The sequence below is a fragment of the Bidens hawaiensis genome, unplaced genomic scaffold, assembly GCF_021521415.1.
Source record: "Bidens hawaiensis isolate Kalapana, Puna unplaced genomic scaffold, B.hawaiensis_p1.1 tig00009937_1, whole genome shotgun sequence".
Classification (NCBI taxonomy): Eukaryota; Viridiplantae; Streptophyta; class Magnoliopsida; order Asterales; family Asteraceae; genus Bidens; species Bidens hawaiensis.
Window position 1 is genome coordinate 503,716 of NW_027491752.1, and position 19,937 is coordinate 523,652.

The 19,937-nt window shown below is 36.3% G+C and overlaps 1 protein-coding gene across 1 annotated transcript; it reads right to left on the bottom strand.

The window, feature by feature from the left end:
* Positions 1-15,769: 15,769 nt before the first annotated feature.
* Positions 15,770-19,538, bottom strand: LOC143533870 (protection of telomeres protein 1b-like). The gene is made up of 10 exons (XM_077028510.1): positions 19,336-19,538; positions 18,507-18,643; positions 18,232-18,421; positions 17,512-17,576; positions 17,345-17,433; positions 16,929-17,210; positions 16,758-16,834; positions 16,597-16,655; positions 16,185-16,337; positions 15,770-16,091 (listed from the first exon to the last, which is right to left on the bottom strand). The coding sequence occupies exons 1-10, from the start codon at positions 19,472-19,474 to the stop codon at positions 15,894-15,896; spliced, it is 1,389 nt and encodes a 462-aa protein (XP_076884625.1). The 5' UTR covers positions 19,475-19,538; the 3' UTR covers positions 15,770-15,893.
* Between the last annotated feature and the right edge of the window lie 399 nt (positions 19,539-19,937).

A 19,937-nucleotide genomic window follows, 5' to 3' on the forward strand; every position in this document is an offset into this window, starting at 1 on the left:
TATTTATATAATAATAGGTCAAAATAATTATTTATACCTTATTATATATTAGCTTAGTAATTGTTGATGGGCCCATATTACTCTTAATAGCTAATAAAGGGTTTCCCCTTGGTTGTATATATAGAGAGAATAAATTAACATCAAAACCTAATCACACACACATAAAAATATTGTGTGCCTCCTCTCTCCTAAACTGGGTTCCTCTCAAGAACCCTGACACCATCCTTAACTATACATCATAAAGGGGAACTCGACCAAGCTGACAACCATGTCGTCTACATCATTCTCTCTTGTGATTACTACTCTCCATGTTGTAACAGGTTTATAGGTTTTATATTTATCATGTTTTCTATTGCTTACATGAAGAACTGATCAACAGATCGATGTCGAAAGGTCAATCAAAAATACTTATAAAATACCTTTACTAGCTAAGGCAAGTAAGGTGTCGAATCCAAAGGGAATCAGTGGAATGTGCAAGTGGAACTCAAGTTTTATTATAAAGATACGTAAAATGGACAAAGGATATCGCGGTTTAAACGAGTAGTATGTAAACAATGATATGAAAATAACCAAACTCCAGGGTTCGGGTTTTGCAACAAGTTAAGGAATTGATAAACTTCTTTGGACGGTTTCTTATAAAATATGTAAATCAAAAGATTTAACGATTGACTGTGTTGATCGTCAGAACTGAATCCGAACAATTTTCAAAGTTAAATGAAAATCTATTTGATAATCGTTTTTACTTGTTGAAACACAAAATCAATAATATGGTTAACGGTAAACGGGTCAATGATGAAAGAACTTATTCCTAATTGTTGATTACCACAAATCAATTAACTGACAAAAGATTAAGTAATCAATTAATTATAACCTTTTATGCACAAAAGCAAACACAAAGAATTGATTAATCGAATGATTAATCAATTACAAATCCAAATTCAAGGTATAGAATAAACAAAACCTAACAAGCAACTCAACCCTACACCCAGAGATGGTTATGAAGCCTTTAGCCTTGCATCTTGATCTTCATGTTCTTGATTATGATGTTGGAGAAGATGTTCATGGATCAATCTTGTGATTAGGATGTGTTATGGTGGTATAAGATAGCCTCCAAGTAGTCCCAAAACTGATTATGATTGAATAATATCGACCTTAGGGTTTTATGGCTTTATATATGGAAGAAAAATACCAAAAACCCATTTTTCGTACGGTCTGACCGTAAGCTATGGTCTGGCCACCGTAGCTTACGGTCAGACTGGCCAGACCGTAGCTTACGGTTCTTGAACTCTGCTTTAAGGTGCTACCATACTAAATATTGTTTTCTTCATAGAATCTTCATTTCAACTTCGTTTTCCTCCCCGTTTGCGGCCACGTCTTCATATTTCAATTCTCTATCATCTCATAGATCATTACTTTCATTTCCACTCCATCATGAATGCTCCAAATTAGCTTTTTTAAGCCCCGTTAAGCTCCGCACACCTGTAACCACAAACGCACTCAAAGTAATCGTGTTCACAATATATAACTAATCAAAACACACGAATTAACACACTTAATACACATATTTTTACCCACACATCACAATATCAAGTAAAAAAAAAAGATCCTGCCATTGATGACGTTGGCCAGTATGAGAATGTTGATTATAAATATTCTATGAAATCAGGAGCTCTAATAAAACCGTTACCCCTCTGACGCGAACACCCCCCCCCCCCAATGTTTTTGCAGTCCCAACAAGTAAAACTAACTATTAGCCGGATCCTATTTCCAAACACATTAATTAGCCAAAAGCCCAAATATCCATAGCTTCCATGTTCTGCCATATCCACCAACATGCTGATTAAGAGAAAAAATCGGTGCAAAACATACAACTAATTATGGGGGAAGGGGGAGGGGTCAAAAAAGATGGGTGTGGTATCAAAGATCTTGTATCTTATGCTACCCCACACGTCAGTACTCTCATCAATGTTATAAGAGGTTAAGCAGCATTTCACTCATGGGGGATTCCTTGGCTTTTTATCTGTTTCTTCAACTCCAAGCAACGCGGCACACATTTTTACCATTTTATCAATGGGGAATTGCCACTAAAAAACTTCACCTTATAAAGAATAGAAACAAAAAAGAGTTGGTTAGGCCACGCTATAAATTGTTAGAATTGCAATAATTTATTAGAAAAAAAAAATACATACCCCGTCTTCTGCAAACAAATATGCATGAATTCTGGCAGTAGATCTTCAAGGGTGAGTCTAAGCCTGTAAGTACCACAAGGAGCTTTGAAGTCTTTGGGGTGGCCTGGCGCTATTGCCACTACCCGAACCACGCATCTAAATTTGGCTATTACCTGAAACGTAAGTTACTCAATCTCATCAGAACATTAAATTCTTGTATATTAACAGTTGAGAGAAAACACCCCCCCCCCCCACCCCCACCACCAATACCTCCCCAGCTCTCGATAACCAAATAGCATTATGTTATATTCAACCAACAACGATGTAAATATAATAGTTATGGTAACTAATTAACTTTATGCAAATGTTTTCAAGCTTCATTCATATAGATCAGCATTGGGCAGAAGTAACAAGGGGTTTGACAGTGACCAAAGAACGTTTACCTCTGGATGGGTGAGTATGTCCAATAACGTAAAAAATGGCACGTCTTGGCAGTCCGTATCTGTAAACAAATTAAGCTAATTAAGAACAATGGAGCAAAGTGTATACATATACATGAAACATATATCCTTCAGTGGCGGATGCAGAAAGTTTTCTCATATGGGTCATGAATTTTTATTGTCGGTACTAACACAACTGTCGGGTTGAATCGGGTCGGGTTGAATCGGGTTTAGTCGGTCATATATATAAAAAAGATTACCAAACAAAATATTAGATAGCAAATATATGAAAGTTGTTCTCTACGAGTTTTCATTTTTTGAAATCTAACCGTTACATCATCTACTTTAACATTGACAATCAAGTCTTTCTCAATGTAACAAATACAACTGTCGCTTAAATTTTCATCACCCATTAAATTACGCAAATCGGACTTCACATACTTCATCGCCGAAAAGGATCTTTCAACGGTTGCGGTTGCGACGGGTAATACGAGAGCTAACTTTAATAAACGAGACACTAATGCAAAGGAATGGTGTTTCTTTGTTTGAACCATCAATTGAACAAGACTTGCTAAACCATTCAAGTTTTTAAATCGTTTATCTCCTTTCAAATTATCGATGTATGTCGCGAGTTCAACCGGGAGTCTTCTTTTATCACTTTCATCAAAATCATATGGGTACAACTCAACTAATCGTAATATTTTTGGAATAGAAAATGCACGAAAATTATCACAAGGAGTCAAACAACTCAACAAAACAAGTAAGTCGGATGTTACCTCGTTAAAACGGTCCCCAAACTCTTGGATTTGCAAATCTAGAACCGCATTCAAGCAATCATAATCATAATAGTGGCGATTTTTCATGTTTGTTTTTTTCTTGGCGTTAGTATGTTAATGTAGTCATCATCGATCGAAAGGACGAAGTGAGGCAGTAGAGGCGATCAAAAAAATAAATTTTAGAAGTTAGAATGGGATTTTGGGTTTTGGGCTAAAAATTGAGTAGGATTTGAATTGGGTTTTGGGCTTAAAAGTTGGATTAGATATTGGACTAATGGACTTGTTAATATTAAAGTCAAATTTAATAGGAAAAATTGTTTATATAACGTTTATATAATTATATTTATAAAATTGTCATTGTATTTTTTGTTAGGGTTAGTCTCAAAATCTCATGGGGGTCGTCTCGAAATTATACCGGGTACGGATTCAAAGTTTTACAAGGGTCGGTGCCAAAATTTTACAGGGGTCGGTCGGGAATTTTTCGGTATATTAACACTAAAAAAAATTCACAGGGGACGGCTACGCCCCTGATATCCTTATGAAATAAGCAAGCATCTGGGAAAGCTAAACATGTTATTTTAGAAGGCCAAGGGAAACACGTATATGGTTTTCGATCCCATTTGCATTTCGCTCGTTCCTTATTTATCCCGAATCACATAAAAATAAATGTGCGATAAATTTTCCACAATTGCAGTAGTCAAAACTATTTACATGACATCTCCTATGGTGTCTTAACCGAGCCTTAAAAGTTATAGCGCGTAGTCGTCATCATCGGGCAACAAACTGAACTTGGATTTTGAGAGCAGAATGCCCACCATAAACCAGAACGAACTTCAAAAGTAATATTCCTAAAGTGAACCCATTTACCAGCCTTGAGTAAGTGAAGACCAAGTTTCTCATTGCATTTTCCATTAGTCATTCTTAAAACAGTTCCAACAGTCGGGAATTTACATAGAATGTTTCTTGATAATGGTGTTTCTTCTATCTGCAGAGGAAGAGGGTTTTCAAATTCATCATCAAGCCTGCAGATGTAAATAACAACAAGATTTAGGTCTTAAAATCAACAAAGAATTACAGAGACTCCAAAGATATGTATAACTGGTTATATATCTCAAAGGAACTTTCTTGTCAGACGGTCAGAAAAGCAGGCAGCCCACCGAAAACTTTTTTGTTAGGTATCGCACATGTGTCAGCTTCTTGTTGGTGTACAATAACCAGACGGACCGGTTGGTTTATGGATCAACTAGTTGAACTCGCGGGTGATTTTTTTATGGTCATTTTGAATATTGTGTTTATCAAAATGAACATTTTAATTACTTCCTCCGTCCCAAAAAGTGTCTTATTTTGAAAAACACAAAGTTTAAGGTAAATTAAATTATTGTTTTCTTTGCTTACCAAAAGACAACAATGTCCTTGAAAATTGGGTCCGTTAATATTGTTTAGGGGGTGTTTGTTTTTTCTTCAAACATCTTCAAGGGAGCTAATGTCTGCAGGCGCGCAGACATTACCCTTGAAGACTGTTTGTTTTTTTTCTTAAAACAGATCTGAAGTTATCTTCTTTCATCTTAAAAGAAAAGCAAGGAAATCTTGCTTAAAACATCTTCACAAAAAAACCCTACTCTTCTCCCTTTGCAGCCACCCTCTCATCCACTGCTCCTACCACCGTCCGCCAACACCACCACCCACCGTACGCCGCCACCACCACCCCCGTACCCCGCCGCCACCGTCCACCACCATCCACCGCCACCACCACCGTCCACCACCCACCATCCATCACCACCACCGTCCACCACCCACCATCCATCACCACCACCGTCCGCCACCACCACCACCATCCATCACCGCCACCACCACCATCCATCACCCACCACCACCACCATCCATCACCGCCACCACCACCACCATCCATCACCGCCACCACCACCGTCCACCACCCACCATCCATCACCACCACCGTCCACCACCCACCATCCATCACCACCACCGTCCGCCACCACCACCACCATCCATCACCACCACCGTCCACCACCCACCATCCATCACCACCACCATCCATCACCGCCACCACCACCACCATCCATCACCGCCACCACCACCATCCATCACCCACCACCACCACCATCCATCACCACCACAGTCCACCACCAACCAAAACCATCCATCACCACCACCCATTGTCCACCACCACCATCCACCGCCACTACCCACCGTCCGCCGCCACTACCACCATCCACCACCACCACCTTCCACCACCCACCAAAACCAAATCGGCATGGAAAGCAAAGACTAAAAACTAGATGTAACTTGAATAAATGACTTCTATCTTGTGAGATAAGTTTGACAGTTATGCAGACAGTATCAGCTTATAAAAACAAACAGTCTTATATTTTCAGCTTGCAGATCTTCAGACCACATCTTCAGTTGCAGACATGAAAACAGATGAAATCAGCTTGCAGACAGTTTATGTCTGCAAAAACAAACAGCACCTTATTAATGTTAGTTGTATGTGTTATAGGGTAAACTTGAAAACTGGATAATAAATTTTGATAGTGGACATTTGTAACGAGACAAATAAAAAAGATAATATGGAAACTTTTAATGGGACGGTGGGAATATATGTCAAAGAAGTTGTATAGAAAGCAAGTTAGTTTTAATTATAGAACAAAAAATGAATAGTACGTATATGGTCAGTGCAACTTCCAAGGGGTCAGTTCTCTACTGCCAGCAAACAATTGCTGACCATCATAATCTTGAATGTAGAACATTCCTCAGTATGGTCATTGCATGCGTAGACTCGTCGGCATTTGTTTAGTTCTCAGGACGTTCCTCCACTAAATATATATCATGCCCATCATTATATATATATATATATGCATAAAGGATTGATTTCCTTTGAGAACCACTTTGAGTTTTAAGAACTCAACGTATTTTTCGAATCTTTTTTACACACATATAATACGTAAGTGCAAGTAACATAAAAAAAGTTATGGTATTTTTTTACACACCGAATCGACTTATTACACATGTGTAACTAACATTTAAACTTGTGTAATTATCAAAAATAATTATTCTCTCTCCTGATTTATGTTTTAATCAGATTTATTTTCAACCACATATTCCATACTCATTTAATTAAATGTGTGGTCCATTTTGAATTTAGTAAAGTTCTTATAACTCATCAAGGTTCTCAAAATAACTCTTCCATATATATATATATATATAAACAGTTATATACGTACCCCCATACATTTTCAGGCATAATTAATTGTTTTACTTTACAAATATGAATCTATTTGAAGCTTACATGCATCTCCTCATTTTCCTTTCATTAACAACATCACTTGCAACTCCAATCTACACCAAGACAGGGTGCAATTATACGTGTGGGAACAACGTGACGATTCCATACCCTTTTGGAATCGGTGCGGATTGTTCTCTCAATGAATGGTACACCGTTGATTGTAACTCATCGAGGCCATATCTATCTAAACTCAACCTGGAAGTCTTGAAGTCTTGGAGGTAAAGTTGGGAGATCATCAAACAGTCACTGTTAATACAACAACTATCTCGTATTGCCCAGACCCAGCTCAGAGGAGCAGTCATGTTACGAGTGTCGATCTTGGTAGGAGCCCTTTCTTGTTTTCGAGATCAAAAAATAAATTTGTATTTGAGGGGTCATGTGGTAAATTAGCTGTTATGGCGGATGATGGAAGTGAGGTCACCAGGTGTTCAAAATCTTGTCAGAATGAGACGCTTAGGGAAAGAACCCACGGCTGTTTCGGCTCTAGTCATTGCCAAATGAGAAATCCTAGTTATCTCAAGCAGGGGCGGACCCACGTAGTGTAGATCGTGGTCCCGGGACACCAATGTTTTTTAGAAATTTTCTAGAGGTGGTATATAATTTGTTTATGGACCCCATAAAAATTAAGAGTTGGAACCTATACTATTAATACTAATGTGGTGTGGTGGTAAATTCTTGATTTTGAATCCCAAAGGTCGCTAGTTCAACTCTTCCAACACTCCATTTTCAGTGATTTTTTCATCCTTTTTGTAAATCCTACTCAATATTAGTTACTAGTTAGGGTGTTAAAATAACCAACATTCATACAAAAAGATAGAAGCCCATAAGTAGAACAGGCGCAGTTAACCTTTTGTTGGATCCAGACATCCAGCCGCACAGGAGCTTTGGAGTTTACCCTTTTTTTCCATTTAGAGCTCATTTTTTGTCATTGTATTATGAACTTGCTAAAGGAGTTTTGGATTTTAAAAGATTAGAAGTGTCAGATATTGAAGGTTGGTCATAAGCAGTCTTCCATATAGCATTTATCAATTGAAATGTCTGCGTATATATGGGTCTATGAAGCAGCTAGAGTTGTATGGTTTTACACAGGTTTAGACAAAACAAATCTCAAAGTGGTTGCGCGAACACAACGTAAAGCTATGAATAAAATAGGTACTAACATCCATATCCTGGATGATTTTGATTCAAAAAGAAGTATATCAAAGTCCATTCTTTGACTATTTATGTTTGTGATTTGTAGAATGTAACATGGACTTTTTGTTAATAATTTTACATTGATTTTGAAGTTATCTACAGTTGATAATTTTGTGTGTTTTCTAATGAGGATTGATCGGATTTCATTATATTGTTTTTATTATGTTCATCCCTTGACCCGACCCAAACGACGGCCGACCCGAACAACCGACCCGAAAAATCTAAACACCGAAAAAATGGGACCCCATTGGCCAAAAATCTTGGGTCCGCCACCGATCTCAAGTCATGCAGCATAAATCTGACGGGTTCGGGCGGAGATGGAGGTTGCGGGTATGGGATGTTGGTGGATGAGGTTTCATACCTTCAAGGAAGGTTTTCTATTGACTATGTTCCCATATCCCTTCAGTGGACCATTACATCCAGTGACAGACTACATTGCTGTAGGGGTTTAATACAAACTTACGGTGTCAATAATCTGAAACTCAGTAATGGTACTTTGGTGGAGTCACTGAAATGTCGTAATCATGCTCCCTACATAGGAAACCCTTATTTGGAATATGGATGTGAACGTACGTACATAGTTCTGTTAATTTATCTTATTTGTCACAGAAATAAAAAATTCTTGATCTTAATTAATTACTTGCTTGTGTTTAATTAGTTAGGGAATAATGTGCAAGGTGCGACAGGAATGCCTACTGTGACGCTTATACAAGATATGATGACGATGGCTCAAGAATATATACCAACTTCACTTGTAAATACAACCTTTCTGTTAATTCTGGAAGCAAATCATCCACGGGTGTAATTCTAGGTAATTAGTATATCAAGTCCCAGATCGATAATCAAACACGATATTAAACAAATAACTCTTGTTTATTAATCAGAAAATCTTACTCAAAAAACTGATTACAACTCTCAAACCCTAACTCGGTTTGACTCTTGATAACCTAACTCGGTTACATCAACTCCACCTTAGATGAACCCTAACTCGGTTACATCTCGTGTGTGTCTCTGGATGAACCCTTAACTCCGTTACGCCTCACACCACACATCTCTAATGCCTAACTATAACTCGGTTTATATATGACTAACCTAACTTGTTAGCCAAGACATTACCAAATATAATAAACCTTAATGGTAACCCTATACACCCATTACATATTAATGAATCTCACTGGCCCAATAGGTCCAACCCGGTCACCTACACGTGACGGGCCTATTAAGTTGGAAATTACTTCCAACCGTCTATGTCTATTCAATCGATTCCTTAATTGACATCACACACATATACGTTCTTGGTAACCTAGCTTTTCATATTCATGTGGTTTCCTACTGGCCGAGGACTTGGCGTAAAATATTTAGTACTAACATACGTGAAATACAATATAGAAAGCTGATTAAATGTTTTGAGTTTGATTCTTGAATGTTAGGCTGAATTTGATATATGATAATTTTGAAGTACAAGAGAGTTTGATACTGGTTTAAGGAGTACAAAAAATGTTGCAGACGGTGAATCGATGAGTTATAAAATCAGTAATTTAAGTTTAATATTTTGTATATCTTAAGCATAATAGTGGACTGTTTTCATATTTAATAACTTTTCATTTGTGTTCGCTTGATTTAGGTGTTAGCATAAGTATGGGTGTACTTTTTCTTGTGGCAACCAGTTATGCCTTGTACAAATGGATCAACAAAACCAAAGAAAGGAGACAAAGAAAGAGGTTCTTTAGAAGAAATGGTGGTATACTTTTAAAACAACAAGAAGAAGCCGACCCGTCTTAAGTTGGCATGACTAAACTTTTCACATCACGTGAGCTAGGTAAGGCCACCGATAACTTCAATGAGAACAGAATTTTGGGACAAGGAGGCCAAGGTACCGTCTATAAAGGGATGTTAGTGTATGGTAGGATTGTAGCGATAAAAAAATCGAAAGTTGTTGATGAAAGCCAATTAGAAGAGTTCTTCAATGAAGTGGTCATTCTTTCCCAAGTCAATCCAGGAATGTAGTCAAACTATTGGGATGTTGTTTAGAACAGATGTCCCTTTACTTGTTTCTGAATTCATTCCAAATGGTACCTTGTATGATCATCTTCATAGTAAAAATGTTGAGTTCCCAATTTCCTTGAACATTAGACTACAAATTGCTACGGAGGCTGCAGGAGCACTTACGTACTTGCATTCGGAAACGTCAATTCCAATATACCACAGAGACATCAAAACCACTAAATGACAAATACAGAGCCAAAATTTCTGACTTTGGAACTTCAAGGTTTGTTTTAGTAGAGCAAACTCATTTGACCACTTTAGTCAAAGGTACATTTGGCTACCTTGATCCTGAGTATTCCCAATCTAGTCAATTTACATAAAAGAGCGATGTTTACAGTTTTGGAGTTGTTTTGGTTGAAATGCTAACCGGAGAAAGAGCAATTCCCCTAACTAAATTTGGTGAAACTAGAAGTTTACACATTATGTTGGCTATGGAAGAAGAGCGTGCTATGTCTATTTTTGATGCAGTGGTGATTAAAGAGGGTACTAGGGACGAGCTTCTCTCATTAGCTAATCTTGCAATGCGATGCTTGAATCTGAATGGTAAGTATAGACTAACGATAAAAGAAGTAGCTATAGAGTTGGAAAACATACGAACCACACACATTCCCTCTACGGTTCAAACTAATACCGGGCCTGCCATGTGTGTAGAGGAAGACTTGATGCTAGCATACGGTGAATCCTCATCAACATTCTTGAGCTTCAATGATAGCTCAGCCTGATGTAAGAAGATGTCAATCTTTGTTTATTGTTGTCATATAGATATATATTTGCAGAATCTGCAATAAAACTTTATGTAATAATATATGGTTAGATGTGAGAAATACCAAGTTAATTTCAGTTTCCTAAGAACAACAATACACTTCCAGTTACTGAAGTGTGGATGTGTGAACTATCTGTTGCGTGAAGGGTTGTTCACCAATGAAATTAATGGTCATAAATTGTAAACCATGACATAATTGCCACTTTCATAACAGCCGGTAACAAAAGCTGTAACCATTATTCAATCCAAATGCTTGTCTTTATCTATAAGTTTGTCAATAAAAGAATCTGAAATTTCAACTTTCTTTTTACTACATAGCTTTCTTATCAAAGTGTTTACAACACGAACCCATAGCTTGTTTCTAATCTATTTAAAACCATCATCGATGTGCACGGGTCATTTGCTTTACAATCAGAGGTGGATGCAACTCACACTCATGGGTAGCACCCGCTACCCCTCAACTTTTCGTCGGTGGTGTAATATTTTTTTTGGGTCGGTTTCGTATTTTGTTAACACTGAAAAAATATTACGTTACCCATATTTATTTAAAGCCCAACCAATTTAAAAGTTCAAATCAAATAAAGTCAAAACAAAGTTTATAACCTTATGCAAATAAAAACCATTAATTCTTTTTCTATTGTTTGAACGAGAAATATCAAACTAAACATGCTCAAACATAAATAGGCTCAACATAATCAACATTTTTTAAAAGTTCAAATAAAATAAAGCCTAAACAAAGTTTATATACTAAAACAAAAGAAAACATTAACATTTTTTCATTTTTTTGAATGAGAAATATCAAACAGAAATAGGCTTAACAAAATCATCATTTTGAGGTTGAAGTTTTTAATACGGTTTGGATATGCGAATTCAAGAACTTGAAAATAGATTCAGTGAGGTCTCAACTAGTTTGTCCGAATATATGTCTGGTTTAAATCTATGAGATTCGTTTTCCAAGTTTGACATATATAAGATAGTGACATTTTCGGAGATGTATCTAAAGGATTTTAGTGATGAAGAAAGATAATGTATTTTAGGTGATCGTACAACCTTTTATCACACTTTAAAGGAAGATGATAAATTTGCAAAATTTGGTGGAATATGTGACATTGCTCGCGTAATGGTGGAAACCGGAAAGCATGACACTTTTTCTTTAGTTTATCGAATATTAAAGCTAGCATTGGTTTTACCGATTGCAACTGCAATCGTTGTAAAATATGTTTTTTTAAATGAAGCTTATCAATACAGGTTTGCGCAAGAGAATGAGTTATGGATATTTGAACAATGTTTTAATTTATGTGGTCGAAAGAGAAACGTTTGATAAAGTAAAAGAATAACGTATAATGGCTCGATTACAAGTTTTCAAATGCTGAAGAGGAGAAATTTGCACCGATGCGTTTATTTCATTTATTATCGTGTTTTTACTTTTGTTTCGTTTACATTGTATATGAATTACGGTAAAAAACAAATTTCGAACGTTACCCCTAAGATTTATGTCTAGATACGCCACTGTTTACAATACTCGTAAGCTATTGTCAAACAGGTCACCTCACACGGGTTAAGTCCCTTATCCATCATGGCATCATTATAACATCGTGTCTCATCTAACTTTGACGTTTTGCGAGGTTCACTTATTAGAGCACCATAACTAATTTCTATTAGGAGCAAAACCATGTTCACTCATTCTCTCAAAACTCTTTGTAGCAGAATTCATTTTTCTATCCCCCACAATATACACGTATCATAGAAGTGTATGTTTCTTTAGTTAGGGTCAAACCATATTTGACTACATTGTCAAAACCTGCTCACATTCACCAACCTTTTTTGTTACTAAATAACTTAGAATCTGATACAAACCTTAATCATCTTGCTTAATATGATTAGAGCATGTTTTAAATAACCACCTCATCAGCTTGCCATTTGTGTTTCAAGGCTAAGTTTAACTGTTTATATGCTTCTTGAACTCTTCCTTTTTTAATGACTCCATCAATAACCGCATTTTAGGTGTGCATATTTGGAGGCCATGTGAGCCTCGTTTCTTCATCTCGTTTATTAACTCATACATGCAGGTTAGTTTTCACTTTCGCAGTGCACGCTCACGAGTAGTGTAAAGTATATCCACATTAGAAACTAACCCCTGCTCATGCATTCAGGTCAACATCTCTGTACGAATAACTTTACTCTCCTTTCAGTTCCCATTTATCATGGCAGTGTAAGCGTAGACATTGGGTTTATAAGACTCACTTCTAACAAGCTTTAGAAAGAGCCTAACAAGCTTTAGAAAGAGCCTAAACGCTTTATCTGTCCACCCTTTCTCACAGTATCCGCTTTTTCACTTGTAACAAGCTTTTGCGATTCCCGCTTATCTTAACAAAACATCTATGAAGACGTTGTATGGTTTTGAAAAAACAGACACGAGACAACACGATGATACCATCAGTGGCGAAGCTTGGACGAAGATGCCGGGGGTGCCGTACTCAAAATGTATTACAAAAAATCACAAATTAGGGGGGCCGAGCTAAAATTTTCGATCGAAAACGGCTAAATTTATACGTATAACTACGTATAAAAATTTTCGGACGAAAACGAGTAAATTTACACTACCGCGTAAAAAAACAGGGGGGGCGGGGCCACCCGGCCCCTAAGTAAGCTTCGCCCTTGATACCATGGACCACGGTGACCCAACAATTGTATAACGTTAATGACGTATATAGGTCGGTCCAACATTGTACTACTTTACTTGATAGTGGTCCAGTACCTATTTTTTTCAAAAGCCCAACCAACACGATCATTTTTTAAAATGGCCCCTCCCGACTCAAACTCATTTCCCCTGCTAACCTAAATTGGCCTGTCTGTTTTGCCAAGTATAGTCACGAGTTAATAAATCAAAATCAAAATCAAATAGTAACCTGATCTTAACCAAACATATTAGCAAAAACATTCATCGGTTATAATAGCTTTCATTGTTTGCCGTATTGTAACACCCCGGCTTTAAGCGGAATATGCCCAGGTGTAACGTACAGATCACTCATAGCTCGTAACACTATTAAAATGGTAATAATTATATCATTTCATTTCATAACATAACAAGTACACAATTATTCATAATTAAAAATAAAAAGAAACGCTTCATCAAAACAATTAATAAGTTCTTTATTCAAATATCCTAAGGTATACTAATGATCTTCATCCTTAGCATGACATCAATTCAACTTGTAGCACGTTGAAAATAATATATTTGTCAACAATTAAGTTGGTGAGTTTTCATAAGTTTTTGAGTATACATATATATGAAAGGCACGATTCAACATTCGTAATGTAATAAATATTCAAGCGTAAAGTAAATGAAATCAATTAATGTCGTCCTCCCGTTCCTTTAGCCGAGGCCGTAGTAATAGGGGAAATGAGAACCGCCTTACGAACAACCGAAGTCGTAACGTTAGACGGCGTAGGTATGTCCCGTCGACTATGCGTATGTGTATGCGTTTGCGTAACTTCCGTCATAAGAATAGTAAACACGTTGCAAGCAAGTTATAATCATAAACAATATGCAAGAATAATATTAACATGTACGCTAATTGTGAATCGGTTTATAAATAAGCAAGTAACTAACAAGATAAAACTTGTGACATGCTACACCCCAAAAATATTAAAAGCGCTAAAACGGGGTTATGAAGAACTTGGAATAGGGAATACGGTAACGAGAATATGGTAACGATTAAAGCAACTAGATGGTTTCGCGAGAAGTCCCGATAATTTGTCCTAGTTATAAGGTATAAACAACATAAATATCTAAAGCGAAAATAACGAACTAAATATGAATATAAAACAAAAATAGGTTTATAATAGATTTGGGAATCGTTAAAGTGTTCAGATGTATAAGAAAATTTTATTAGTTTAAATATTCTTTAAAGTGGCCATTATTATTATTATTATTTTATTATCATTATAATAATAATAATAAAAGATTTATAATTGATTATATATATATATATATATATATATATCCGAAAACATTTTAACGAGAGTTTCTTTTAAGAGTTTCAACGGTGTTCGGATTGTTAAACAAGTGTAAACAATATTAGTTTTATTATAGTAAAGTACTTAATAATTAAAAAGGTTTAAACCAATTAATTCAAAAAAAAATCAACACAAACCGGGCCTGGGGGAATCGAACCCGCGCCCTAAGCCGGTTCAACATTTTAACAGACGTGCACCAACCAACTGGCCTGGTGACTAATCTGGTTAGAATACAAGAATTAATATAAATATCTTGTAGTTTTGATTTCCCCCAATTCATTTATAAACCCTAAATCATATCGATCCCAATTGAAGATTATATACCCTCTGTCGATTAAAATTTTATAAAACGCCCAAATCCAATCCCAACCCATATATTAATTATCTAATATGATGAAGGATTGAAGGAGGACCAAAAGCTAGGGTTTTGACCAAAACACGATATCAAACGAGACTTAGAACGGCTTCTTAGATGCAATTGTCATAGGGGTTTGCTTCGCGATAGTGAGGTGATGTTGTGGAGCAATTTAATTGAGTTTTGGACTCGTATTTGTAGGCTAACAAGGTCAAGAACAGCCGCGTTCAAATTTTACGAAAAGGGCTCGTAATTGATTCGTTATAGCTGTCAATTACGCGTCATACTATAATAGGAAGGAGTGTGTATGATAACTGATAAGGCTCCAACTAATTGATCTAATTCCGCGATTTATGGGTTAATTGAATCAAAAACTGGAAAGGGGTGGGGGGGGGGGGGGCTGTTGGCGACGGTGAGAAGGGAAAGAAGAGGGAAAAATATATTTTTTGTTAAATTGCTACAAGGTCCCTCAAGATTGATTTGGTGATCAAATGTGGTAAACAATAAACTGTAAGGGTTATAAGTGCACATAATACATACTTTAAACGATTAAAAAGTATTTTAATACGAGTCACGCGTAAATAAAGATAAAACCGAATAACATAACTAATAACTCAACGTTTCATTAAATGCGACGATTCGATTACAAACGGGTAATAAAACGAGTACAAAAACTAAATAGAATTTGACGAATGTCACACATATCCCACCATAGGTGATTTGAGAGCAAAAATCATGGCAAGACATACAAAACATTAGCAGGCAGGGAGGGTCATAAAAAGGTTGTTATGTACAAGATACAGAACATATGTAGGCCATAAGTTAAGCGCTCACCCGAGGAGTGTGGTATCAAAGATCCTATACCTTATGCTACCCCACAAATCAATCTCATCAATGTTATAAGAGGTTAAGCAGCATTCCACCCATGGGGGATTTCTTGGCTTTTTATCTGTTTCTTCAACTCCAAGCAACGCGTTACGCATTTTTATCATTGTAGCAATGGAGGGATTGCCACCAAAAAACTTCACCTAATAAAGATTAGAAACAAAATAGACTTGGTTAGGCCACGCTATGAATTGTAAAAATTGCAACATATTAATATAAAACAAAAAAATACATACCCCGTCTTCTGCATACAAATATGCATGAATTCTGGCAGTAGGATCTTCAAGGGTGAGTCTAAGCCTGTAAGTACCACAAGGAGCTTTGAAGTCTTTGGGGTGGCCTGGCGCTATTGCCACTACCCGAACCACGCATCTAAATTTGGCTATTACCTGAAACGTAAGCTGCTCGATCTCATCAGAACATTAAATTCTTATATATTAACAGTTGAGAGAAAACACACGGCCCCCACCAATACCTCCCCAACTCTCGATAACCAGATAGCATTATGTTATATTCAACCAACAACGATGTGAATATAATAGTTATGGTAACTAATTAACTTTATGCAAATGTTTTCAAGCTTCATTCATATAGATAAGCATTGGGCAAAAGTAACAAGGGATTTGACAGTGACCAAAGAACATTTACCTCTGGATGGGTGAGTATGTCCATTAATGTAACAAATGGCACGTCTTGGCGGTCCGTATCTGTAAACAAATGAAGCTTTTTAAGAACAACGGAGCAAAGTGTATACATATACATGAAACATATATCCTTATGAAATAAGCAAGCATCTGGGAAAGCTAAACCTGTTATTTTAGAAGGCCAAGGGAAACACGTATATGGTTTTCTATCCCACTTGCATTTCGCCCGTTCCTTATTTATCCTGAATCACATAATAATAAACGTGTGATAAATTTTCCACAATTGTAGTAGTCAAAACAATTTACATGACATCTCCTGTGGTGTTTTAACCGAACCTTAAACGTTCTAGCGTGTAATCGTCATCATCGGGCAACAAACTGAACTTGGATTTTGAGAGCAGAACGCCACACCATAAACCAGAACGAACTTCAAAAGTAATATTCCTAAAGTGAACCCATTTACCAGCCTTGAGTAAGTGAAGACCCAGTTTCTCATTGCATTTGCCATTAGTCATTCTTAAAACAGTTCCAACAGTCGGGAATTTACATAGAATGTTTCTTGATAATGGTGTTGCTTCTAATTGCAGAGGAAGAGGTTTTTCAAATTCATCATCAAGCCTGCAGATGTAAATAACAAGATTTAAGTCTTAAAATCAACAAAGAACTACAGAGACTCCAAACATATGTATAACTGCTTATATATCTCAAAGGCACAACGTGAGTTTGACTACCAAAGATTAAACAGCACTCACTTTGTGTGAATATTCACTGGTGGAACATCAGTTCCATCCCATACAAAAAGCATCAACTCACCATCCTTGACTTCACATACATGAAGAACCTACAGTTGACAAGGATTCTCAAAAACAGATATCAAGTAAAGCAGTGCAGATGAGAAAACAATAGTGTCTTGAATTACCTTACAAATCAAGTTGGTTTGCTGTCCTTGCTTGATTTCTTTCAGTGACAAGGAATCGCTTGATGCTGTTGATTATATGACTTATGATAAGTTACAAAATTGAAATGCTCATGATAAAATGAGAAACCAGCTATAAACTATTTAACAAAAGATGATGATATTAAAGTACATCACACCATCATAGTGGTACTAAGTCATGTCTTTACCATAGGTTATTTAATAGCTAATATAAAAGCATACGTAAATCAACAAGACTATATACGTGAGAGGGTCTTTAAACTTAAATTTTTCTTTAGTAAATGTAAAAGGTTGATACTTATTTCAGACCAAAAACGGACATGATGAGATTCTAATGAAAATCTTCCAATCTAAGGTAAAATTGTTAAAATGGTATTTATAAATAAATGCGTTGGGAGGCAAATAAAAACCACCAGGAATTGCAGGGTTCATTTTCTTTTATTGATTTAGCACATGCTTGCTAACATGTACAACTTCCAAAACATATTCCAAAATTACTTTGATTTTCAAAAAACAAAACAGGAAAATACAAAAAAGCACTCATCAATCCAGTAAATTTTTTTATTAGTGAGAATCTAAATGCCATCTACACCACCAATTCCTCCTCACTTTACAGATATGTAGTGCTGAAATTATTCTACTTAGAAACTTAAAATGTAAGGATACTTTCTTAATTCCTACAATTACATTTTTACCATGTACCTGTCTCAGGTCGATTACTAAGTGTCCACTTTCTCAAGCCTGCTATGAACTTGTTGTCTCGATCACTGGCCTGAAACTTAGCTGAAACTTGATATGGTACAAATTTTGAACCTTCGCTCCCTTCATATAACGCAAATGACGAAAACTTTTTATCAAAAACAACATTAACCCCTGACCCATGACATTTCATCTGCAATAGCAACAAACAAAATCACCATATTTATACAAAAACAAAACTAAATTGGACGATAAGGCAACAGATGAATATTATATACCACAACCCGCACAAGCTGAATGATGTCCCCAGCCGACTCAACATGAGGAAGCTTTTCAAAGCTTGCAGCAAAAAAGTTAACAGATATCCCAGAGCTTGCATTTGATTCATCAACAATCTTTATTGTACAACAACAATCTACAGAGAACCAATAATAATAAAACAAAAAAGCTGTTAGCTGAAATTTGAAAGGTTCACATTATGAGGAATTTAAAAGCTATATACAACACTTAGACTAGGCCTACATCGAACACGAACGAACAAGTTCGTGTTCGTTTATTTAGATTTAAACGAACAAATATTTGTGTTCATGTTCATACCTTTGAAAAAAGAACATGTCCGTGTTCATTTATGTTCGTTCATTTAAAATCCAAACAAACAATTTACGAACATAAATGAACAAAAATAAACGAACATAGAACACATTTAATGATCACAATTCACAAACAAACAAATATAACACATTAAGTAAACGATTCATCCAAAAATGAACACAAACGAACATACCTAAACGAGCATAAATGAACGAACTTTCACAAACACAAATGAACGAACTTTCACAAACATAAATGAACATAAACTAGCATAAATATTCAACATTAGTAGATGATTCATCCAAAAACAAACATAAAACGAACTACACATGCGTCCATACGAATGAACATAAACAAACTTCCCGCCAAGCGGATCACAAACAGTTCTTTCAATTCGTTTACAAGGCTACCAGGAGCACTAAAAAACAACCTTATAGAAGTTATCATCAATCTACTACCAACCAATAGCTAAAATGATGCAAAAAAGTAGATAATTTTGGGAATGCGTATACGAACCGGTGCCTCTGCTCTGCTTGGGTATGCCGATCTCAGTAATGACACCGATGAGGTTAACCTTCTGATTGATTGAAGCCATGGCGTCTACGATACGAAGAAACTTGTAATCGTCACCATCGTCACTCTTCCGATTCGACATTGCACTCGAAACCCTAGTTTTATTTTGGGAATTGGGAATGGAGGGAACGCTGCCAAGCGTGTATATAAAGAGTTGACAAACGGCTACTGGTTTTTTTTAACAAACACGACTAGTGTTGGAAGTTGAAGAGAACCTAGGCATCAAACCTGTACCGATCCCGAATTTTTTATCTCAATTTTTTTAAAAATTTGGTATAGGAATTAGAAATGTTCTGTCTAGTACTGGCATCGCAAACAAAAATTTGATAAATACCAGTATCGATACCGATCCCAAAATTCTTAAACATTTGGTAGCGGTACTGAAATGCTCATTTATGTACGGGGTTCAAACTAGTGTATAAGCCTACCATGGTACTAAGAACACTTGTTTCATACATTATATTTCATTTTTGTAATGCAACCTCATTTTTACCATAATATAATTTTAGCAGTTTAAGGGGTAATTAGAGTTTTAACTATTTTTT

Bases quoted from the DNA above. Each gene is read 5' to 3' on its own strand.
- LOC143533870 (XM_077028510.1), bottom strand. From the start codon at position 19,474: ATGTCGAATCGGAAGAGTGACGATGGTGACGATTACAAGTTTCTTCGT. The intron at 17,434-17,511 runs GTAATTCAAGAC...TGTCAACTGTAG, and splicing joins AAACCAACTTGATTTGTAAG to GTTCTTCATGTATGTGAAGT. The intron at 17,211-17,344 runs GTGAGTGCTGTT...TTACATCTGCAG, and splicing joins CCAGTGAATATTCACACAAA to GCTTGATGATGAATTTGAAA.